The 25777-nt window shown below is 37.9% G+C and overlaps 1 protein-coding gene across 1 annotated transcript in view; it reads left to right on the forward strand.

Annotated features, from left to right (window-relative positions):
* Nucleotides 1-25777, forward strand: part of DMD (dystrophin) — a 1828382-nt gene that overhangs the window by 1683499 nt on the left and 119106 nt on the right. Inside the window, 1 exon segment of the mRNA XM_078146592.1 lies at nucleotides 6259-6320. Within this exon segment, the coding sequence (XP_078002718.1) occupies nucleotides 6259-6320 (62 nt within the window).

Here is a 25777-nt window from a genome sequence, read left to right on the forward strand (position 1 = left end):
GAATCGTTTCGGTAGCCGGGCTTGCCTCCTTCCAGCTGTTGTCTCCCGGTCACCACTGCAGGTGCTTGGTTTGGCCACGGGGAGCCGGGATTTAACCCTTTCCTCCGGCTCCGGTAGGGGAGAAGCCCTGCTCTCCCGGGAGACCTGTCCCCCTCCCCCCGGCTTAGGGAGCGGTGCGGAGCGTGTGCGAATGGGTTCGGGGGTGGCGGGGCGGGGTTCCGAAAGGGAAAGCCAGGGGTTCGTGCAGTGCCAAGAAGTGGCAGCGCTTCCCGGCGCGGGCGTTGGAGCGATTGGAAGGAAGCGTTTCGCCCTTTTTTCTTTCCGAGGAGGGCTAGGGAGCTTTGAAGCTGCCAGGGTGTATTCGTAACGAACACTGTAATTAAATCCTTCATTTAAAGACCTTGCAGAGAGGGGAAGCGGGGCTACTTTCCATTGTATTACACGTGCTAAAAGGTCAACTTTCTGCCTGATTTCTTCGGAGGGATTCCAAATGACATTTCATGCCCGTGCATTTTCTCTTCTGTGGGTTAGTTTCGCGGTAATTGTCTCGTTGGGACACGTAAGACTTGCAGATGTGAATTAAATAAAAACAGTTAAAACCCTGAAGCTAAGCCAGGAAGTCAAGGACGTGCCAGAGATAGGATGGAGGGTTTTTTTTTCTTCTTTTCTTTTTCCTTTGGGGTTGGGTGTGAGATCTCTCCCCCTCCCTTTCTCTTCACTCCCACTCCTTACCCCCCACTCCCACGTTCATCTTCCAAGCTGACGGATGGTACTAAAGTTTATGGATAAGTTTGAAGCCGAGTGTTTGTTGACCCGTGGAAATAAAAATATTTCATTGAAATTATCTTTGAATTCCTTAAGTGCTAACATGGTTAAATTTTAATAAGTTGTGTGAAAGGAATGCTTAAAGGTGTTTGCTGGTCCATAGGAGCCATGTTTATACGTGAAGTGTGCTTTTAAAAATAGCGTTTGAAACAGTTGATTTTCAGAGGTAGGAATCCCCTATAATAGTTTTTAGTGCCTTCCACCTTCATCTAAAATGTACAATTACTTCCTCCCTCACCTGCCTATCTGCCCTACCCCTTTCTTTTCATCCTTATCTCTTTCACCTGGATGTACCTTTGTTTCAAAACCTCTCTCCTAAGCTAAAGTTTTGGCCAACCACTGGTTTAAAGCCACAGCTTCTCTCAAGAAGCAAGGGAGTAGAAGAGAAACAGTTCTATGAAAGGTCTTTGGCCCTTTATCACCATGGAATTGGTTGCAGTCATCATTGTTTGATCTTGGATTCGACAAGACCCTGCAGTGAAATTGCTTTGGCCAAAGTAGAGGGGATAAGCTTTGAAAAGCAAATAGATCCTTGGAGGAGGAACAGCTGGAATGGTTAGAGCTTTAACCACGAAGCAGTCAGCTTTGTCCCTGACCGACGATACAAAATAAAATAAATGCTGAAGATCCTGGAGAAGGAGAAAGAGGTACCTTGGGAGTAGATGATGCTTAATTTGACATTCTACCACTATTCCCTCCATCAGCATTTAGCAAAAACTTTTCAATATGTGTTTTTCCCTTTGCTCCTCAGAATTCCAGTATTACTTAGCCAGAGCCAATAAGGTATGCAGAAGCCAAGTTTTCTTTCAAAAACAGTCTGATCCCCAGATTAAAGGGAAATCATTTTTGTATGTGGATCAATGGGGTCTGGGTTTATATATGAAGACAAACTCTAATCCTCTGCAAACCACCAGAGAATGCTACCTTTTTATATCACTGCATAGTTTTCTCCCTAGGAAGTAGAAAGATATAAAAAGGCAACTGTTCGAAATATTTTCAGCTCAACATGAGTGGTGGCAGAGAAATCTTATTTCAATTAGGCAACCGCCATTTCCCTCAACAGTAACAAAAATTTGTTACTTTTTAAAAGTGTTTAATGTTAGTTTTAAGAAACTAAAAAAAACAATGCCAGTAAATAGGATTATTCCAGCACTGACAGCAGCTCTGAAGCTGTTATAATAACCTTGCACACTACTTGAAACTAAAGAAGGTGAGAGAGAATCTAAATTGTGTGATAGGAAATTAGGTCAGTGCTGTGCACTGAGGAGTAATACTTTAATTTCTAATTATTGGCAAGTAGGTGTCGCTGAAGTTTTTTGTCACATTAGATGATTTGCTATTCTCATACACATATGGTTCCTCTTGCATACTTAAAGGGAAAAGGAGAATATTTCTTGTAATGTACAGTAAATATAAATTAAAAGGACGTTGATTTGAAGAAAACCCACAAAGGCATGTAGAACTTTGAGGCTTTGGTCCCACAAGACTAAACTCAGTTAACAATTGTAAAAGGTTTACATGATAAGAATAATTTTGGGGAGGATTATTTATGCAGTCCTACCCTAATATAGGAATTTTGTTTTGTTTCTAGTCTTGGAATCTTAATCTTGAACAAAGATAACTTCCAAATCATTTTAAAAATACTGTAGTCCTACAACATATCCACAGATTTTGGTGTTTCTTGGTTATTGATTAGACAGACATAGTCTATAGGAACATGGGTGAAGGTGGGAAATAGAGAACTGAGGCAATGGCCAAAATCAAGCCTCCCCCCCCAAAAAAAATATAGCATATTGTTCTGTTATCTGTTTATTTAAGGTGACACTGTGTTTCTGACTCAGGTTATTCAGGCCACTTGCCTTGATTCTGTACTTCTGTATGTGCGGCCATGCTTGTGAATGTTGAGAAATATTGGGCTTTGGAATCTGTCATGTCCAGAAAGGTATAGTGTAGATAAGGGTAATGCAGATTTAGCCTGAAGCATCATTCAGTGCACTTTTTGTCTAAGGGATTTGTCTTGTCCTATTTTAGGATTAAATCTTCTGCAATGCCTTTTGGTTTCATAGCGGGTTAACAAAAGGGGGAGAAGGGATAGGTAGTTAGTAAGGTATAGACCACTCAAACTATCACTATAAAATAAAATTGTTATTTACTTGATCAGAAAAATGTCTCATTCTGTTCTAGGCAAAGAAAGTTATTTCACTTATGAGCTTGCCAGTTATATTCATCCAGTTTTGGAATAAAGTCTGTTATTTCTCCTGTGGGCTACTTCAGTCCACTTCTTTGTCTTACCCGTACCTGGAACTGAAATAGTGAAAACCAAAATTTGTTTTTCTGGGGAGTTTTTGTTGTTGTTTTTACTTTGCATTTCTGATCAAAGATTCAAAGGAGGAGATGAAGAGGATGGTAGAAGTAATTTGTTTGAATTGGATTTGGGGATTCCTGAGGATTTATTTATTTAATGTATCTGGTGTTACCTTTAGCAGAAGTAACTGAGAATTGCTCGTTGTAAAGGGTGGTGTGGTTGTGCTCATTCTGTCCTTGGAAAAGGAAATTTAAATTCAACCAACTGATAGATTTAAGTGAAACAAGCTCTATTATTATATATTTTGAAACTTAAAATAACTTCTTTCAAGTGTTGAAGTATTTCTACTGTAGGGAATCCAGAAAAGGTCAACCTCTTGAAGGACTATCATGGACTAAGTAATCAATCCTGGAAATTGTATTTGTGGACTTCTCTTTTGAAATTTGTAGTCTGCTAATATTTGTTTTTATTTTTATTATGTCCTTCGTGCTTTGTTTTGCTGCATTTTTTTCTTATTCCAGCAATTTCGTTCATATGCTGTTAGGGAATTCTGTTCCAGTCTTCTTTGACTCTTTCTAAGACCATCACAAACTATTAGCTTTTTGAAAGATTTGTTTTCCAGCTTTATCAACTCTAGCAAACATTTCTCTGTAGATCTATTAAAGATGCTACAGTGTTCCCAAATGGACTTGAAATTGTGCTGAATTGACATTTTACTTCACATGATGTTCATAATAAGTGACTATAAAGATACATACGTGTACATTTTTCTTTACCTGCTACTCTCCTTCACCAACGCCAGTGCTCACAATTATATGGCCTTTGGAAATGTCAGAGAGGCAGAGGAAGTATAATCTCAATGGAATCTAACCTTTCCTTGAGCTGCACTTGTCTATAGAATTGTTGATAACTTTCTGAGCTAAAAATGTTCAGGAACAGGCACCACTTTTTCGATGGAGTGAAATAGCTGCAGCCTTCTTGTGCTCTGCATATAAAGTACTAACAGAATCCACCCCTATTCTTACAGATGGTCAATCTTTCCAGCATTCATAGCAACTGGGTTACAGGACTTCCTGAAAGCAGAGTGCTTCACTTCAGACCCCATAACTCTAGAGACTATCTTTTGTGGTCTTTGAGATGTGATTTTTGGTGGCAGTAGCCCCTTACTTACATTTTATAGCAGTGGTGCCCTCTTTATCTTATTTATCAAAGAGCGTCTACCCTGATGCATAAGGTAGAAGAAAACATTCATTATTTCTTGAGTTTCTTGAAATGAAATACTTCTGTAAGAAACCAAGCTGCTTGCTAGGGTACCATTCCCAAATCAGTTTGGTACTGTTGACTGGTGGATAAACAGCTACCAGAATACCACAATTTCCAGTAAAAGCATATCATGGGGACAGTTGCAGATTTATAGAATTTTAGAGCTGAAAGGGACCTTTCGGAGCATCTTATTCAACACCTGTATTTTACAGGTAAGAAACTGAAAGTCTGAGATTCCCTGAGGTCTTTGAAGCTACATTTATTACATTTAGAAGACCTTATTAAAGATGTGGCTTTATATTTAAATAACCACAAAAAATCACGTGTATTTTGTGCATTTTGTTTTTTCATGATTTATAACCCTGTGAGATAGGCAATGAATATATCATTGGCTCCATTTTATAGATGAGGAAAATGAAGCTCAGAGAGATGGTGACTTACCCATGATCTACAGGTGGGAGGTGCCTGGACTCTTCCACTTAGAAATGCTAGTAAGTGGGGAATCTAGGGCTCAAATCCAGGTCTTTTGACACCAAATTCAAAACCTTTTTACTACCCCCTGCTGCCTCAATGTCTTATACTTGTATTGAACTTTAAAACACTTTCCTATACATTATCTCATTTGCTGAAAGGCCTATGTATAATTAGCTTGTTACTTATGTCTTCCGTGGAAGATATTGACTGTAAGATAGTCAGCTAAGCCTGCATTCGATATTATGTTAGCCAAAAGTCCGCAAAGAAGAAGCGTTCTTTTAGGTAAAGGTAATTTCAAAGCTATGTAACTATCATTAGTCCTCTTTTTCTCTCTGAGTAGGCCTCATATACTCTGCTTGGACATGTCTCGCATAAATGCCCAGATTTCAGGCTCTCCAAAAAAAAAAAGGCAGTGGGGGTGGGATCCTGCACAGATTGTATACACAAGGATGTCTTTATGCTACATTTTAGTTTATCATTTTCTATCATGTGCTTCTAGGAAACTGGAAATATGACTCTTTGATGTTTTATATAAGTGGTTTAATCTGAGAAAAAATATATGTAGATAGCTGTCCCTGATTTATACATATAATAGAATTCAGGAACAATGGAGGTTTGTTCTCTTCAGAGGCAGAAAATGATAGCCCACAACTAAAGTTAGCTAGAGTTCCAGGATTGGAAGAGAGCTGTGAATTCACCATTCATTTTCAAGGATGCATGGGAAAAGTGTAGTAATGGAAAACTGAGTTATAAAGACAGGTTCAGAGGAAGAAAAAGTAGGAGGTGGTATCTATTTGTGAAACTTAGAATTTTACAAGAATTTTAGCTATATTGCAACTGAAGTCCAAATGAAATATAAGAATAACTGATTTGAAATCTGTCTATTTAGAGGAAAAAGAGAAAAAGTAGGCTTCCAGGAAATGTAATGAAAAAAATTTTAAATATTAGACTCTTAGCCCTATTTCTGAAAGTTTTAAGCAGTAATCAATTGTCAGTTGTGCTTCTAAGTTTAAAACTTGGGTTAGGACTTCAAGCCGTTTGTGAGTACCTTGAAAGTTCAGTCACTGAGTACACAACAAAGAGTTTTGTTTTCAGGAGTAAGAGCCCACATATTGTTTTGTTGGAGTTGGGGGCACAAAAAGTTATAGCTACTTTGTGGGAAAACAGTGTCATTTTTAATTAACAGTGCTTTTTCTTTGGGGTTAAAATATACCTCTCTTTACTTCTGCTTCTAGAGTGAACACCTTTCACTGAATTATACACATATTTAGTGTGAAAATTCTTTGAAGGAAAAATAACAGATGGTTCCAAACCAAAAAATACTTTTTCTTCTTTTCTTCTGTCAATTGCACCTATAAGTTCTAAAATATTTCCTTCCTTTTGTGTTTTAGCCATGAGACCCAAACAACCTGCTGGGATCATCCCAAAATGACTGAGCTCTACCAGTCTCTAGGTAAGAAAACCTTTACATTTTCAGGGATTAAAATAGCAAATTAATTTTAAAGCTACCAGTTTTGACTTGGCAACTCTTGTACTGACCATCTAGTAATTAAATCTGAATGAAGTAAGACATGTTACAATACATGGCTTCCAACTAAAACACATTCCAGGACATGTCTAATACATGTCCTTGTTTTTCCATTCAAAATTACAGAATAATTAATTTATTTTTAAAATCTGCCATTCAGCACCATTAAGTTCATGTGCCCACTACATGCTGTTTAAAGAACTGCTTTATGCCTAGAGGGACTTGGATAACCTAATCCGATTTTTTTTAAGAAAAAATTAAAATATCACCAAGTTGTTCTTAATGAATTCTGAGCATGTGAAAATCAAATCCAAAGCTTTTGCAAGATTGATAACAGCTTTTTAAAAAAAGTGTTACACACATAAAACCACAAAACTAATTTGTACCCAGGAGAGCTGGGTTCAAATCCTGACTCTACCACATACTAGCTATATCACCATGGGCAAATCAGCTGACCTGTTTGAACCTCAGTTTACTCATTAAGGGACAACAAATACTCATTACCTACCTCACCAGGATTATTGTGAGGGGATCTGCTGTGTAAACCTTAAAAGTGCTATGTAAATGTGAGCTGCTACTATTTTTATAGACAAATTAAAATTTCCAAACACCATGACACCTGTTGCAGATTTTAAGCCTTACAAGCTCTGCAGAATATTCTTCTTCCACAATGATGAGTTGCTTGAAATTTTTTTGAAAGGAGCAGCTAGGTCATACAGTGGATAGAGCACAGGCCTTAGAGTCAGGAGGACTTGAATTCAAATTTGGCCTCAGACACTAAGTAGCTGTGTGACCCTGGGCAAGTCACTTAACCCCAATTGCCTTTTAAAAAAAAGAAAGAAAAAGAGGTAATATAAATATTTCTATATATAATCTACTCATGTTAGGATTGTGTGTTAAAATTGTACTTATTTAAAATGGTGTTTGCTTGCTATCCCCTTCTTGGACTGTGTCTATATAGAACTGCTTATTCATATATTTTGGTACCAGAGGATGCTGTGTTTTAGCACCTAAGGTATTCCTAGTTCTGTTTCTGGATCCAAGAAGAACAAGCCTACCATTTCAAACACTTGGAAGACAAACTTAAGTGTCACCCCCAACAAGTTTCTTCCTCTCTGGTCTAAATGTCCCTAGTTGTTTCTCCTCCTCAGTCTCCTTCTCCTATCACTACTACTGCTGATGATAATGATGGTGATAGCTGCCATTTATAGATTAGTTTGAGATTTGCAAAGCACTTTGCATACGTCATGTCATTTAATCCTCATAATACCCCTCTGATGTAGGTATTACAGTCCCTATTTTACAGATGAATAAACTGAAGTTAAGAGAAGTTAAGTAACATAATCATGGTCTCATTGCTTGTATATTTGTGGGGCAGGATCTGAACCAAGGTCTTATCTCCAATTCTAATGTTCTTTGAGCTACACTTGTCAGCCCTTGTATAGGGTAATTTAAAAAAAAAATTTTTTCATTTCTTTTGAGGCAATTAGGATTAAGTGACTTGCCTAGGGTCACACAGCTAGTAAGTATCTGAGGCCATATTTGAACTCAGGTTCTCCTGACTCCAGGGCCAGTGCTCCATCCATTGCACTACCTAGCTGCCCCCTAATTTAAAAAAAATTTTTAAGACTATGTTTCCCATTCTTGCCCAGGCTAGAAGTAGAGGGGCTCCCGATGACCCTAATTCTGTTCTGATTTGCAGGGGAGTTTTCACTTGCTTGATTTCCATCCTGGGCCAGTTTTTCTACTGCTTAGGCAGCCTGGTTCCCCTTCCCCAACTCCCTTACCATAATAATACCAATGGACTTAGCCCACTGCAACTCAGAACTTCTGAGCTCAAAAGATCTACCATCCTCAGCCTTCCTGGTAGTAGGAATTACAGGTGTGTGCTACTACCTGTGATGTCATTAAAATCAGGTCACTAACCCAGGTCATCCAATTTTAAACTCAGCATTCGTTCCATTGTACCACATAGACCCTAGTGTAGGCAACCTGTGACACTTTCTCCTTCCGGACCAGGGGTCCTGGTCCTAGAAAAGGGGAACTTGTTTTTGAATATTGTGACAACTGTATTTCAGTATATTTGGTTTACTTTGTAATCCTATATCTTGTATACATTTGAAAACATTCTGATGAGCAATTGATCATCAGATTACTAAAAGGTTCCATCTTGTAAAAAATGTTGAGGACTCTTGTTCTAGACTTATAACATGTTAAAGCTTAATGGGACCTTGGAGAGCATCTAGGTTAATTTTCTCGTGTTATAGTAAAGAGAAATTTATATTATCTTAGTTGAGTGTGTATCTACTTAGTGATCTTAATGATGAAAACCATGCAAAAAAAATGGGGTCACTTTCCTTTTTATAATTTCCACTTAAATCCTACTCTAATAGTTATAACATTAAAAAACAATAACAATAATAATAGCTAACATTTATAGAGTGATTTTAAGGTTTTTGAAATCTTTTACAAATATTTCATTTGATCATCACGACAACCCTAGAGGCAAGGGCTACTATTATCTCCATTTTGTAAATGTGGAAACTGAAGCAGATGTGTCTATTATGTGACTTGACCAGGTTCACACAGCTAGTAAGTGATTGAGACAGTATTTTAATTCAGCTCTTCCTGGATCCCAGTGTGGCTTTTATCCACAAATCGGCCACCTCAATGCCTCGTTGAAGGTGACTTGGGGTTCTTGCAGGTTTTCTCCACAGAGCTTTGGCAAATTTCATCAAGCTGGAAAGGTTTTTCATGTAGATCTACAGATGATTTGTATGCCTGTTTTTAGATGACCAGCATACCTGTAGCTGGAGAATACTATCACCAGCTTGGCCATAAAATTATGAATTATTTTTGACCATAGTTATGCTCCAGGGCAATCCATTGAGTTATAAAGGAGTTGAGATCTGTTAGTGGAGAGAGTCTTCACACTAGAAAAATTACACATCCTTGAGATATTTCAGTAAAAGTATTCTTTTAATGAAAAGTTCTAAATAACATTAGGAAAAGTGAACTGGTAACAACTAAATATGCAGCTACATTTAAAGGGAATAAATATATTTTCTAAAGCATATGTGTACTAGATTTTTTAAAAAATCACAACCTCAATGACAAATTTCCACACAATACAAAGTGATAGAACCATTAAGTCATTGTCACAAAATATAATTCCTGAAACTCATGGAATTCCAAGTAGTTCTGGGTTAGTGGAAAGATCATTAGATTGAACTGCAAAAGTAAAGAATGAGCTACAGCTAACTCTGCATGATAAAATCAGAAAGAGTTTGGGAAAATAGGAGGATCAACAAAGATAATGGATGATGAAGAGAAAGCAGAACTGCTTAACTCTGATTTTGCTTCTGTTTTTTTGTTTGTGTTTTTTTCTGCCAAAAAGGATAATTGTTGGTGAGGTGGTGTGGCATAGTGTGTAAAGAGCTAGCCTTAGAGACAAAACACCTAAGTTCAATTGTCACTTCTGACACTCTGATCATTCCCTCTGGGCAAATCATTTAACCCAATAGTACCCCAAAACAATACTCTTAAGACTGTAAGCTGTAGTTAGTTACCTATCTTCATAGATTGAGGGAGTGTCGTCATTGGGAAGAAACCATAGGTCCAATGTAAAAGCAAAACAGAACAAGAAAGAAGAATCTTTAGGTTGGCGGTCAAAATAAAAATGGCTAATTGGTAGTTGAAATCCAGGATAGGTTGGGAGAGAGTAAAGAAGCATGGTCAACTCAACCCATGTTGAGTTGAGATCCCCAATCCCAGATGAAGTACATCCTAAGTTGTTGAAAGAACTGGTTGATGTAATTGCTGCATCACTGTCAGTGATCACTGATATGATGGAAAATGAAAGTGGTGCTGTAAGAGTATAAGATATCATGATTTAAAAAAAAAAAGAAAGGAAGGAGATGAAGTGCATAAACTATAGGCCAATGAGTTTTACTTATATTGTTGGCAAAAATCCTAGGACATATCATTAGGAATGGTTAGTAAGCATCTAGAAAAGGAAGCAGTAATCACAAAAAGCCATATTGACTTCAAGAAAAGATCATAGCAGACTAATTGCATTTATGTTTTTGATATGGTTACTAGCTTTGGTAAATCAGGGGAATGCTATCCATAGCTTACCTGGATTTTGGCAAAGCTAAAATAGATGTCACACCCTTCTTGTGGATGAGGGGGAGAGATGTGGATTTTGAACTAGCCAAATGGCTGTATCAAAAGACTAATGTTGATCTCATTTTGGAAGGTCTCTTTTGCAGGGTCACAGGGTTCTGTTTAACATTTTTAATCAGTGACTTGGATTAAGGGATAGATGATATGTTCTCAAATTTACAGTTTACTCAGAACAAGAAGGGACAGATAACACATTGGATGACAGTGTTAGGATCGCAAAATATTTCGCTAGTTTAAATTTTGGCTATTAGTATCTTCCTTCTGTTGATTATTTCCTATTTATCCTGTATAGAGCTTGTCTGTATATAGTTGTTTGCATGTCACCTCCCCCATTAGATTGTGAGCTCCTCAAGGGCAGGGACTGTCTTTTGCCTTTCTTTGTATCTCCAGCACTTAGCACAGTGACCACCACATGGTTGGTGTTTGATATTTATTAAGTGACTTAGTGAGTCTAATAAGATGAAATTATATTGGTATAAATATAGTCTTACACACCTGGGTTCGCAAAATCTCTTTCACAAGTGCAGGTGGAGGAATCATGGCAATTTACCTGAAAAAGATTTGTGGATTCAAGTGGATTACAAGATTAGTTTGAGTCAACAGTGGGGTGTGGTGGCCAAGCCATTTCGATTAGGTCTACCGTCTTTGAGCAGCCTGGCTGCAGTGAAGTCAAAAAGATAGGAGTCAAGTTCTTCCCCAGTCATATGCTGCCTGTGTGACTGTGAGCAAGTCAACTTTACCTCTCCTTGCCCCAAGGAAATCTGATACTATAATTTGATGAAATTCAGGTTGAGACAGTCTACCTACCCCAACCCCTCAATCATCCTATAGCTTTCTTCCCTTGGATAGCCAAACTTCTAGAGAAAGCTATCTACTTTTGTGGCCCTCATTTCTTCTCACTTCCCAGTTATTTTTATTTTTTCCCCTAACTCATTAAGAGCACATAGGGAATCAGGAAGATTTCTTTTTCTGAGTTCAAATCTGGCCTCAGATACTTACCAGCAGTGTGAGCCCTGGGCAAGTCACTTAACCCAGTTTGCTTCAGTTCCTCATCAATAAAATGAGCTGGAGAAGGAAATACCAAACCATTCCATTATTGTGGCCAAGAAAACCCCAAAAGGGGTCACAGAGAGTCAGACATGACTGAAAACAAAAACAGAAACCACCCCCCCCAACAACTGACCTCATCACTTAACTGAAACTGTACTCTCCAAAGTTAACTAATAATCACCTTATTTTTTATTTTGAATTTAACCGTCACCGAAAAGACCATTTCTGTATAAAAAAATAGAAAAAGAACTATATGTGATAACAAGCCTATTATGTACAGCTTACTTTTTAAAAAGTATATGACAAATTCATCTTGTTATTTTTAAAGCTGTTGTGCTTCTCTAAGTTTTCTTTTCAACTTATTTTGTTTTACTTTTGTGCCTTTTAAGGAATACTTCAATATCTCTCCTTTCTTTTATTTGGCAATCCTGTCCCCCATTTCCTTCTAGCCTACTATTTTCTTAAAAGTAGAAACACGAAGGGCAGCTAGGTGAAGCAGGAGATAGAGCACCAGCCGTGAAGTCAGGAGGACCTGAGTTCAAATGCGGCCTCCCACCAAACACTTGACACTACTAGCTATGTGACCCTGGGCACACCCTTAGCCCCAATTACCAAAAAAGAAAACAAAAGAAAAAGAAAAAAGAAACATGCAATCCTAGTAACTAGTATAGTCGAGCAAAAAAAAAAAAATCATACAATTACCCTGTCCAAAAATTTCTGTTTCATTCTGTACCTTAAATCCATTGCCTCTCTATCAAGAGGTGGGGAGTGTCTTCTTCATTAGTCTTCTGGAGCCTTTCTTGGATATGTATTGGTCAGAGTTCTTAAGTCTTTTAACATTATTTTCTTTACTATGTTGTGTTCTTGGTTTGGCTCATTTTACTTCATACCACTTCGTACAAGTCTTCCCAGAATTCTCTGAAACTATCCCTTTCATCATTTCTTTTGTTTGTTTGTTTTTTGTTTCATCATTTCTTAAGACACAATAATATTCCATTACATAATAATTTGTTTGGCCATCACTTTTCTGATAGGCAATGAGTGATTTCTTAATTTCCAAATCTGATAGTCTTTTCTCAGGCCTCGTCCTTCTTGACCTCTCTGCAGCATTTGTCACTGTTGATCCTTTCTTTGATACTCTCTCCTTTTGGAGGTTTTGGTCATCCCATTCTCTTGGCTCTCCTCCTACATAGCCTCCTACATACATACATACATACATATATTCCTTCTAAGTCTTTGCTGGATTGTCATCCATACTATGCTCTTTAAGTGTGGATATACTCCAAGTCTTTATCGTGGGCCCTCTTTCCTTTCTTCATTCACTTGGTGACCTCATCAGTCCCATGGATTTAGTTATCATCTCTATAAATGATGACTCCTACATCTACTTATATAGCCCTATTGTCTCTTGAGAAGGCCTATATCAACAACTGCCCACTTGACATTTTGAACTGGAGGTTCTGTAGGCATCTAAAATTCAACATGTTGAAAACAGAACTCATTTTCCCCCAAACCTGCTTTACTTCTTCACTTCCCTATTTCCATTGGTACCACCATGCTTCCAGTTAACCAGATGGGAAACCTTAGTTTAACTCCATATTCCTCATTCTCTCTTTCCTCTATAAACAATCAGTTGCCAAGATTTGCCAATTCTCCCTCCATAGTATCTTTCACATCCATTTCCTTCTCTCTGTTCACATGGCTGTCATCCTAATTTAGCCCCTCATAACCTCTCATTTGAACTATTTCAATAGACTCAAAAGTATTTTCTCGTGCCTCAGTTTTTCGCCTTCTTGAATCCACTCACCACACAGCTGCCTATCATATCCCTAAAGCCCCGGACTGAGTAATGTTGATCACTTACTAAGTACCCCCCCTCCCCCCGTGGTTCCCTCATTACTTGGGGCCAATTGCAAACCCCTCATTTGAGCCTTAAGTTCATCACAGCCCCACTCTAGCCTGCCTTTCCAATGTCGCTGCTCTCCTTCATGCTTTTTGTAGTTTAGGTAAACTGGTCTTATTTCTGTTCCTCTTATGCAACATGCCATCTCCTATCTCTCTGTCTTTGCATTGGGTATTCCTTAATGCCTGGAATACACTTTTTTTTTTTTTACCATTACCTCTTAAGAATCTCTACTTACCTCAAGAGCCACCATATACATGAAATCTTTCTTGATTTACTCCCCACCCCAGCATTCCTCACACCCATTATCCTGTATTTATTTTTATCTTTCAGAATTAGATATTTACTAAGGTGGTTTAATGAAGAACAGTTAGTACAAAATATCTCCCCCCAAAGTTTTGGACACATTCTCATAATTATACATTGGATCTTTTTTGGGGAAAATGGGCTTAAGCAAAGAGCCCACATGTGGCCAAAGGGTAGCTTGTGACTCCTGATAAAGCCCTTTTCTCCCTTCTAGGAGGCCTAATGATGTTCCTCTTAGGAGTAGCTTTCTGGTAGGCTCCTTATATTTATTATATTTGTATTTTATGGATACCTAATATATGCACTTTTCATCTCACCTGGTAGAATCTAAGCTCCATGAGAGCAGGGACTGTTTGATTTTTATCCTCGTATCTCAAAGCCTAGCACACTGTTGTGCACAAAGGGACTTAACAAATACTGGAGAATTAATGGCTCTTAGGCTGCATATAACAAAATGATAACGAATGATTACAAACATCTGTGATTGTTGTTACTTAGTGCTTTAAGGTTCCCAAAGTACTTGGCAGACATCTCTTTTGAGCTACGCAACAACTCAGTGAGATAAGTAATATAGATATTTTTATTTTCATTTTACATCTGAGGGAAATGAGGCTTAGGAAGGTTTAGTGAGTTGCCCATGCTCACATAGCTAATAAGTGACCAAAATAAAGTATTATCCTAGGTTTTCCTGATCCCAAGTCCAGCTCTTTATCCACAGTTGCATATCCATCCATCCTGCCTCTCTCCCTAGGGAGCTGAGATAGCCCCAGCGTGCCTCTGCCTTTAGTCAGACCACTTCTTTAGGATTGTGGTCAGCCCCATTTTGGGGAGGACATTGGTAAATTGCAGAGCATTTAGCAGAAGGCAGCCAGGACTGTGGAAGGACTCAAGATAATATCATATGATGATCAGTTGAAAGAACTTGGAAGTAAAAATTTGAGTGGGGCAGGATAGATTTATTCAAGAATCCGTAGGATGGGCAGATCACCTTAGATTTATTCTGCTTGGCTCTGGAGGGCAGAAGTAGGAGCAAAGGATGGCCAGATCACCTAACCTCTCTGGGAGCTCTGGGAATTACAGCCTGTGTCCCTTTGTATAAGTCACCCCTCCCTTCTGGACATCAGTTTCTTCATCTGTAAAATGAAGGGACCATATGACCTCTAAGTTTCCTTCCCCATCTAAGTCTGTGATCTTGTGCTACCTCAGTATTATTCATTTGGGGTTTCTTAACGTAGAAGTAGCACTATGTCTGATTCATGAGCTGAATTCCAAATTGAAATACTTTTCATTTAGCATTTTTACTAGCGGTACGTAAAGAGTGCTGTTCTAATCAGTTACCTTGGTAGTTTTAAAAACCAGAAAGCTCTTCGAGGCTCCAAAGTACACATTATTTTGATTCAGTAAGTGTTATTTTTACTGATAGCTGTGATCTCTGGAATTTATCATGAAATATGAATGTAATATTGATTATGCAAAGCACTACTATGTAATCCAGTCATTTTCTCATGCGTAGGTCTATGTATCTTAAAGTTTCTTATGATAGCTATAAGTAAGCACTTTTAAAAGACTATTATAATATGCGTAGTTTAAAAAGCACTTAAAATAATTCTTATGTACCTTATTGGGTATCATAAATAGCATCTGCTCCTTTTGTTTCATAGCCACATGGAAATAGGAATTTGAAATATTAACAAGCACCAATATGAGCATGAGGATATATGAATAATGTGATATAGAGAAGCCAAGGCAACAGGCATATGTTAGCCCTTACTGTGTGCCAGACTCTGTGCTAAGATCTGGGAATGGAAATATAAGCCAAAGATGGTTATTGCTTACATTCTTTGTTTTTGGTTTTTTTTTTTGCTTTTTGCTAGGCAGTTGGGGTTAAATGACTTGTCCAGGGTCACACAGCTAGTGGGTATTGTGTGTCTGAGATGAGATTTGAAGTCAGCTTCTCCTGACTTCAAGGCCGGAGCTCTACCCACTGTGCCACCTAGCTGTCCCTCTTGCTTACATTCTGATGAAGGAAGAAAATACAGAAAAGGGAGCTGGATAGGGAGATAGGGCTAATGGTAGAGGTGATGTATTGGGGGGTAGATGGGGAATGGTGTTAAAGTCCAACTTGTTCAAGTCAGAACTAATCTGTAACCTTTAAATGAAAATGTACCCGTTGTTCTATGCTATGATTTCCTTACTCTGTCTTAAGTCTTCTTGCTTTATTGCTGTTTCCTGCCTGTTGTTTTCTCCACTAGACTTTGTACTTCTCCCTTTTCCCTTTTCCTGTGCACTAGTTAGATCTAGCTGCATTTTGGTTCTGCCTAATAAGCTTCAAAGCCAGTTATTTGAAGGAGTGAGTACTTTTATTTTAAGTCGTCACATAGACCATTCGGGTTATGCCACACACAGCTTTCTACTATTTAAAAAGTGACTTGTGAATTTTTTTTCAGAAATTCTTCGAAAGATTAAGAAAAAAAAAAGTCCATTGGCTTATAAATTGATGGCACTTTGCCCATAGCCTTTTGCCAGGAAAGTGCTTCTGAGTACTGAAATAAGGCCCTGGAAAGGGCATGTTGTATCTTCACATATGCAGTAATAGGATGTATAACTCTTTAGCATTTCTAGTAAGTGAGGATATATAGTGGTCCCCCCTCCCCAAGTTCTCCCTTTCCTCTAGATGGATAGCTTCACAAACAAGCAATTACTGCTGCAACATGCACATTTTAAATTCCTTCTTAGTTCAACTTGCCTCTATGAATATGTGCAAAAACTTCCATCGCTTGTTAATGTTTTTTCATTTTCTTCTTGTAAAAAAAGCCTCCTACATTCCATTATACATTCTTGCTTGATTATATTTTGTGATTAGATTCTGTAATGCACAGTGGTGACACTTTATGAATTTTTTTTGCATTAAGGGCTTATTCCTAAAACACTTATTATCTTGGAGGCTTATTTGAATTTATCTTAGGAAATAAGCTAGTACTGTATAAGCTGCTACAACTAATTATGAACTTTAAGAGTAGAGATTTATAGTAGCAGGAAAAAGCATAAATACTATTAAGCCTATTTGGCTCAGAGTCTCCTGAGACTTCACTTTTGGTACCAGTGATTGTTGGTACCTGGTACCTTGGCATTGGGCTTATCTTTTCCTGAAGTAAATGACGTCTGGAAATAATGTTGTTCTTTAAGAACAACTGATTTCTCCTTGTTTCTAATGAGATTGCCCATGATTATCTTCAGCTGTCCTTAGTTGGATTATGAAATTGCAAAAAAAAAAAATCAAACCCTATGTAATCAGCAGATATATACATGATATTTTTTATGCCCTGTTTGAGGAAGGTTGGGAGATATGACCTGGAATAGAAGCTCTTAATTTAGAGAGAAATTAAGAGTTTTTATTCAAGGTCATATAGTCATTTTTGCAGATTTCATAGATTTCAAGTCTCTCTTACCTTTTTGTTCTGCTTTATTATTTTTAAAGAACAAACCACAAAACACTTGGTTTTTTAAAAAAAATTTTACTTCTTTTGGGGGCCTAATTTGTAATTTCAGTGATAATGGGAAATCCTCCCAATGCAGATTAGCAGTTATTGTGCAATAATAGTTGTTGCCTGGGGCACTAATTTGCCCAAAGTATGGTAGCCAGTATATGTCAGAGATGGGAATTGAACCCAGGTCTTTGCATTTATTATACCATACCATACTCCTGTATATGTGTGTGTGTGTGTGTGTGTGTGTGTGTGTGTGTGTGTGTGCGCGTGCGGACGTGCGCACACACATGCCTGCGTGTTTGTATAGTGATGTCTTTTGTTTTTGATATGTCATTGTCTAATATGCTACCTCCTCCTTGGAACAAAAAAATAAACACAACTAACCAGCAACATAACTATGTTTTCCAGCATATGGGAAGTTCTGCACCCATAATTCTCCATCTTCCTACTGAAGAGACAAAAGTGTGTTTCATTATTTAATTCTCTGGGAGCAAAAGTGGGCATTGCACTTCATCTGAATTTGATTGCCCTTAGAAACACTTTTATATGAACTGATCTGTAATGGATCTTCCTCAGTTTTAAAAAGTACATGTAAATTTAATTTTCCAGTTTTTTAAAATAAGGATATTTTGGTGAAATTTTAAAAAAAAGTTTTATGTTCATTTTTCAAACAAATAAAGATTCCTTAATCTTCTCTCTCCAAAGGTACACAAACTAATTTCCAAAAGAACGTCTTTAAGATCTGTACAGGCTTACAATTTAAAAGAGCTGCCAAATTACAGTTTGCCTGATTTAAATAAGGGGAACATTAAGGTTATACCTGCAGCTGTGAGCAAAATTCTGGATATGTGTAAATTTAAGTAGCTAGATCTGCAAAAGGAGATTTTTCCAGATGGAGAAAGGGCATCTAAAAACTTGAGTCTACTCTCATCCAGACATTTACAGTATTTTTCATTTTAAGCACACAAGTCTGTGTCTGTAAATTTCCAACGAGCATCCATTTCTCTGGCAAGAGAATTAAAACAGTACTCTCATTTTAAAAAAAAAATTAGTTTTACAAAACCCTCTTTAACATATATACTAGTACAACCATGACCCCCCAAAATTGAAATAATGAGGGAATATTTATCTTAGTTATATGAATTGATGAAATTTAAACCTTCCAGTGTTGTACCAATCAAAAACTTCTGGAAACACAACAAAAGGAAAGTTTCCATGTGCCAGTGAAATGGTAACCAATGCAATTAGTATAATAACAAAACTGTGAGAGTATGTAACTTGATTTTTTTTTAAACTTTGGTTACTAAATATTGATTTTTTTAGAAAGTAGGTACATTTATACTTACTTTGATGTGTTTCCAGACTGCCCTTTTCCAGAGCAGTTTTGATGGAGGGAGGGTATTCTTTGAGCATAAATATTAGTATAGGATCCAGGCCTCATGTTACCTTGAGGGAAAAATCAACAAAATAATGAGAACACCCCAAAATATATTTATTTATTGAATTTTATGTTGTATAAAGAGCTTAAGTTAAATAAAATGTAGCTCAACCATGAATTTTCCGTTTATTATCATTTCCCTGAACCCCTAAAACCAGATAAAATGGAAAAATGTGGAAGTAAACATTGTGACTTTATCAGATGACCTGGTAAAAGTAGCAGAAGAAATGGGTGGAGACAAAATTTAGCTCTTCATATGCCCATATTCCAACTCAGAGTTTGGTTGGCAAAATAAACTTGAAACTTGAAAATAAGAAAGGAAATATGTTCTCAAAGGTATAACTGAGACTTGATATAGTGAAACATATAACTAGGTTGTCAGTTAAAGAGCATATTTTGTTTAAAACAAATATACTAACTTGATAGATTAGAAAACTTTGTGTGTACAAGGTCATTATGTCTATAAGTTACTGAGGCAGGAATTTAACCCAGGTCTTCCAGATTCCAAATCCAACTGTTTATTCACTAAACCCTATCTTTAAAAACAAAACCACTCCCCTTCCTGTCCGCCGGCACCAAACAACAACAACAACAACAACAACAACAAAAACCACCTGTCACTTGATACATGCATGTAGGCATTAATCCTGCTATTTCTCTGGCATGCTAATTGAGCAGTCTACCATTTCAGCTAATCTACATAAACTATTCTAAAATTGATAGGTAAAGTGGGCTTTAGATTATGAAGGTCCTTGAATGCTAAGATGAGTTTTTTTAAACATAATCCATAAACAGTGGGCAGTTTTGTAAATGGGAGTAGTATGATGAAGTCTGTGTCATAGGAATTAATGTGTTAGCAGCATACAGGCTACAACAGATTTAGATGTTTCCTCCAGGATGTGGATCACAACCCATCTAGACCTGCCTAACCTTTGTGACTTTTGTCCAATTTCTCCTGTAAGTTCACCACCAAGAATCTTCTTTGCTTTCACTTCCTGATACCTTGAGTACACCACTGGAGCAGTCAGACCATCTATATGACATTTCTTTCTTGCCCTGTGGCCAGCCTGTCTTTTTCCCTCAACATAAATTTCTGTGATGGCATGCTTTAATCATATTCCTCTTCAAATTTCATTTTTTTATGTTAAAGCCTGCTCATATCCACCATGCATACAATTAATCATAAAATAGAATCAATCAAATATTTAATGATTTATTATTGTGCCAAGCATCAAATTAAATAAGTGCACAAGAAATAAATAAGTAACCTGTTAGAAAAGCATTGAGTAGAGGGAGCAACTTTGAGGGGGATAGGGCCAGTTAACACTTCATGAATGAGAGGGTCTTAAAGGAAGGATTGGTTCTGAACAGGCAAAAAAAAAATGGGAGTAGAGAAAGATTAGACATAGGGAATGAGTGGATAGGGGTATGGAATTGGGAGAGTGAGTCATTCATAGAAACGTAAGCATGCTTATTTGGGTGGAATGCAGTCTGGGAACAAGTGGGAAGGTATAGTTTCCAGTCTAAGTGATGGGCAAAATGGCAGTGTCACTTAACAGAAGGGCATTAACTGGTGAAAGTGGTTGACTTAGGAGAAAAGATGTGGATTTAGGGGTTTCAGCCTGTCGAATTTGAATGATGATGGGCAACCAAATGGAAATGTTCCAAAGGCATTTGAAAGTGGGAGAACTAGGGAGGTTGAGACTCATTGGCATAGAAGGGCTGGTTTAAACTGAAACCTTTTCTTCTTAAGGACTTCACTGTAAAGCCAAAGTGCTCCCTCTCATTGATTGGCCAACAATAAATCCCAGACCAAGCCCACTTGATTGTTGTTTGGGCCCTCATGGCTCAGAGTGAATGTAGATATCGATTGTTTCTATTTTGGCTGGAAACTCTTGAGGGTCTTCCCCGCACCCAGATTGATTTTTTTTTACTAGGTAAAATAGCCATTCTCTGCCTCATTTCTTACTCAACTTTAATTACTGAATGAGGCATTTCCTCACTCAAACTGAGACCTGTTCAAGACCTTAGCTTAAAAAGGCCAAGGTCTCCTACTGCATCCAAGGCCATCTCCAGTCATCCTGATTTATATCTCCCTGCTGGACCCAGATGTCTCAGTGTGCCACTACAACAATTTGAGCTCACAGAGAAGTGCAGAGGAAAAAAAGCACAGGACTGAGAACTGAGAGGCACATTTTGGTACCTCATCAAAAACTTTATTGTTACCTCATTCTAAACCTCATTGGAAGCTTATTTTGAGTAATCCAGTTTGGCAGACTATGCATTAAGAGTCTGCTTTACATTAATATAGTGTTAGTATTTTTGCATGTTAGAAGCTCTGAGATGGTAGATAGAAAATTCTTTTAAATCAACAACTATTTAAATGATCCCTTCTGACTGAAAAACCAGGAAAGGTTTTATAAATGCTAAATGATTCTCTTATCACCTGGAACTTTAAAGTTAGAGAAAGAAAAAGTTAGAGGTATTTAACCTGGCACATTGAAGGGAGGAGTCCTCAGCCTCCCATTTCAGTCTGTTGACCTGCTGCTGAGAAAAAAGAACATTTTCTTCCAGGCCTTCTTATTTTGACAAAATGGCATCATTTACTCACTTCCTGTGAATGGCAAACAACTGTGAGTTGGAGTGTTTCAGGAGTAGTTGAATGTTAAGCTAAGAAAAAAGTCCCCAAGTCTGGGAACTAGGCTTGTTTGGAAAGGAAAATTAACCCTTGCTTCAGGCTTTGCATAGCTCACAAAAAGTATTTATTAAGCCTTTACTGTGTTTGAGGCGCAGTGCTAAGGGCTGGAGATAGAGGCAAGAAACACACAGGGAGACAATATGTTAAGCAACTCAAAATATATACAAGGTAGATGGTAGGCATTTCTAAATGTAATGTACAATAATGTAGTACAATAACAATACATTGTTGGAGGGCAGCTAGGTGGCTCAGTGAATAGTGCACCGGCCCTGGATTCAGGAGGACCTGAGTTCAAATCCGACCTCAGACACATAACACTTACTAGCTGTGTGACCCTGGGCAAGTCACTTAACCCCATTGTCTAAAAAAAAAACCAAACAAACAATACATTATTGGTAATTAGAAGATTATCCAGAATACAGTATCTATTCATATTGGGAGTTTTGAGGCTAAATAGATTTAATTCAATTGAATTAAAATTGGGCCACCAGGTGGCACAGTGGATAGAGTGCTGAATGTAATAGTCAGGAGGACATGAGTTCAGATGCAGCCTCAGATACTTACTGGCTGTGTGACCCTGGGCAAGTCATTTACCCTCATTTTGCCTCACTTCCTTCACCGGATAGTAATAAGCACTTACCCCCCCCCATCCCAGGTTGTTGTGAGGATCAAATGAGATGTTAGCATAGTGCCTGGCCCATAGAAAGCACTATATAAATGTTAGCTTTCTACATTGTTACTGTTAATTAACATGTATTTCTTGAGTACCAATTACATGCAAGGATCTATATGGACTAAAGCCCTTATAGTCTTTGTACGTACTTTGCTTTTCAGCTTGTAAGTTTATTTCTACCTAACATTTATTCATTTAATACTTATCAAACATGAAAAGTGTGTATGTCAAGATGGACCCATGGAGAAGGTGGATATGACTCTTCCTAACTGCCCAGTAGTTCCTCACAAAACCTCTCAGAAAAGGTACTGGTTTTGAATCCATGCAAAGAAAAGACAGTACTTTGTTAGCACCCTAAAAGCCTCACATGTGTTTTGATGTGATAAATAAGAGTGATTTCTTAATAATTACCACAGTTACATAATGAGATTCTTGTGTGTTTCACACACACAGTATTTGGCAAGAGAGAAGCTGCCCTGAGGCTTTGTTCCTCAGTGTAGAGAGGTAGCTCTGTTTGTTTCAGAGGTCACTATTATCAAATGAAAACTCTCAGTCATCACCACACTTATAAGAGCCCCTACAGCTGCTAAATTATTGGTCTTTTCAAGAAGACTTGTATTGGGCAGTTAGCTAATATTGTCAGCAGGGTCTCCTGTCCAGAAAATTGGTACCTAACTCTTAGAGTAAGACATTCCTTCCTGTCAGGCATTTCATCTTTTGAAGATGTCAGGCAGAATATGGTATGGGAGGTTTGTGTGTGGTTTTTCTGCAGGGCTCCAAAATGCACGTTTCACGTGGAAATCAGTGTGTTACTTTTGTTATACCCTCAGACTTTAAAAAAATGTGACTTAGACATTATTTTGTTAATATTAATCAAACATTCATATTTAAGGACTCCATCATATTTCTTCCTAACCCCCAAGCCACACTGAAACTAGAATCTTAATTTTTTTCCCCTATGAAACTGCAGATATTGACCCCAAAACAGTTTAAGTAGATACTTTTATTTTGCAGAATTTCTAATTGGCTCTTTTATTTTTGTAGTGAATGGACAGAGATTTGCTTTCAGTAACACCTGCTGGTTTCAAGTACCCTCTCTGACACATACTGGCTTTGTGACCTTGTCAAGTCACCTAAACTTAAGGTGCCCTAGGCCAGTGATCTCCAGAGTAGGGATTGTAGAATGACTCTAAGGCAGTTGTGGTTTGAACCCAGGGAGTCTAATTGTAGAGTGGGAATATGGAATGTATTCCAACCTTCTCCCCTTTGTTGTTGTTGTGATTCTTGAGTCATTTCAGTAGTGTCCAACTCTCCATGACTCCATTTGGAGTTTTTGTGGCAAAACTACTGGAATGATTTGCCATTTTCTTCTCCAGCTCATTTTACAGATGAGAAATTGAGGCAAAAATGGTTAAGTGACTTGCCCAGGCTCACACAGCTACTAAGTGTTTGAGGCTAAATTTGAACTCGGATCCTCCTGACTCCAGGGCCAGCACTCTACTGTGCCACCTAGTTTCTCCCCTTTAGTAAATCACTAACTGTCTCCAGCAGAAATATAACTTTGCTTTATTACTTCTACAGTCTGCCCTCTCTCACCACTGGCCCAAAGGGTGGTTATAACTTAACCGGGAACAGGCACCCACAGCAGTAGCACAGGCAGAATCTCCTTCCATCTCCACCCTCACAATTATCTCTTTCATGGCTGCTGAAGGTATTATCAGGTGATGAATAAACTCACCCACATAAACTTTTTTTTGTTGTTGTTGGGAAAGATTGAATAGTTCACGATAAATAGGTTTCGATTCCATTACATTTGTCCCCAAACACAAACCTCTTCTGAACTTCCCTGTTTCCATTGAGGATACCACTGTACCTTTAGTTTCCCAGATCTTCAGCCTCCTCCTCATTATCCTTTTATTTCTCACTCAACTGACACTGCTGTCTTCAGAGATACCAATGAGCTCTTCATTGACAGATCTGGTAGCCTTTTCTCAGTCCTCACCTGCCTCAACTTCTCTGCAACATTAGACCATGTTGGACACCACCCTTCTCTCCTACATGATTCCTCTCTCCTTTATGAGTTGGCAAGACACTGCTGTCTCTTGATTGCCTCCTACCAGTTTGATGGGTTCTTTTTAGTCTTCTTTGCTGGACCAACATCCACATCATGCTTCTCTTCCCCCCCCCCCCAATATGCTTAGTTAAGACTATGTCCAGTGATCTCTTCTTTTTTCTTTTCTTTTCTTTTCTTTTCTCTTTTCTTCTCTTTTCTTTTCTTTTCTTTTCTTTGCTTTCCTTTTCTTTTTTCTTTCTCTCTTTCTCTCTCCCTCCCTTTCTTCTTCTTCCTTCCTTCCTTCCTTCCTTCCTTCCTTCCTTCCTTCCTTCCTTCTTTCTTTCTTTCTTTCTTTCTCTTTTTCTTTCTTTCTTTCTTTCTTTCTTTCTTTCTTTCTTTCTTTCTTTCTTTCTTTCTTTCTTTTTCTTTCTTTCTTTCTTTCTTTCTTTCTTTCTTTCTTTCTTTCTATACTCTCTCACTTGATGACTTCATCAGCGTCCACGGATTTAGTTCTCTCTATGCAAATGATGCCCAGATCTGTACATCAGCTCTAAATCCACTTCTAAACTACAGTCTCCCATTAACAAATGCCTGTTTGGACATTTTGAATTTGATTTCCTATAAGCATCTTATACTCTGCATTTTCCAAACACAACTCATTACAAACCCATGTCTTTTTTGAACTTCCCCATTTCTCGTGAGGGCATCACCATACTTCCAACTCTCCAGGTTTATAACCTTGGTATTACACTTGAACTCTCACTCTCACTCCCCCTCATCCCACATCTAATCAGTTGCCAAATATTATCTATTCTACCATTACCACAATATCTTTCATATCCAGCCCCTTCTGTCTAATCACACAGCAACCACCCTAGCTCAGACCCTCATTATTATTTTTCTCTAGACTATTGCAGTAGCTTTCTCATTTGTCCCCCTGCCTTAGTCTTACCCTCCTCCAATCCATCCTACATAGCCATTGAAGTTATTTTCCTTAAGCAAAGATCTGACCCTGTCACTCTCTGACTCATCAAGTTTCCAGTAGCTTTTTTTTTAAGTCTAGGATCAAATGTTATTATTCCATCTTTATTTCAACCTTTTTAGTTTCTGCCCTTTTTTGCTGCAAGTTTTGTAATGCACATAAGAGTACAGTAGTATGTGTGTATAACTTTTAAATAAATAACTTCATATATGGGGATGCTTGCTCAAAATTTTTGTTTACTGATATGAGCATATAATCAAAAAAATTTGATGAGCATTGGCCTAGGCATGTCTCTAAGATTCAAATTGCAGGGCAATTGAGGATTTGGGTTGGTGGAGGGGGATGTTCTGGGCTATCCTTATACCAAGGAAATTCCAGGTCTGGTTCTCCTCCTCTCCCCCTACCCACTGCCCCAAAAAAGAAATCAGTAAAATAATCTAAATCTACATCTCTACTTTTCTAATCCTGAAAGTTGCTGAATACTGACATCTTTCCCATCAACAGAGGAAAGCTAAGACCTCCGTAATTATTCTTATCTCACCTCATCCCCCATATTTAAGCAGTAGCTCAAGGAATCTAATTTAAAGTTCAGAGCTTTCTAATGAG

This window comes from Phascolarctos cinereus, unplaced genomic scaffold (genome assembly GCF_003287225.1).
Source record: "Phascolarctos cinereus isolate Bilbo 61053 unplaced genomic scaffold, phaCin_HiC Scaffold_726;HRSCAF=1367, whole genome shotgun sequence".
Taxonomy (NCBI): domain Eukaryota; kingdom Metazoa; phylum Chordata; class Mammalia; order Diprotodontia; family Phascolarctidae; genus Phascolarctos; species Phascolarctos cinereus.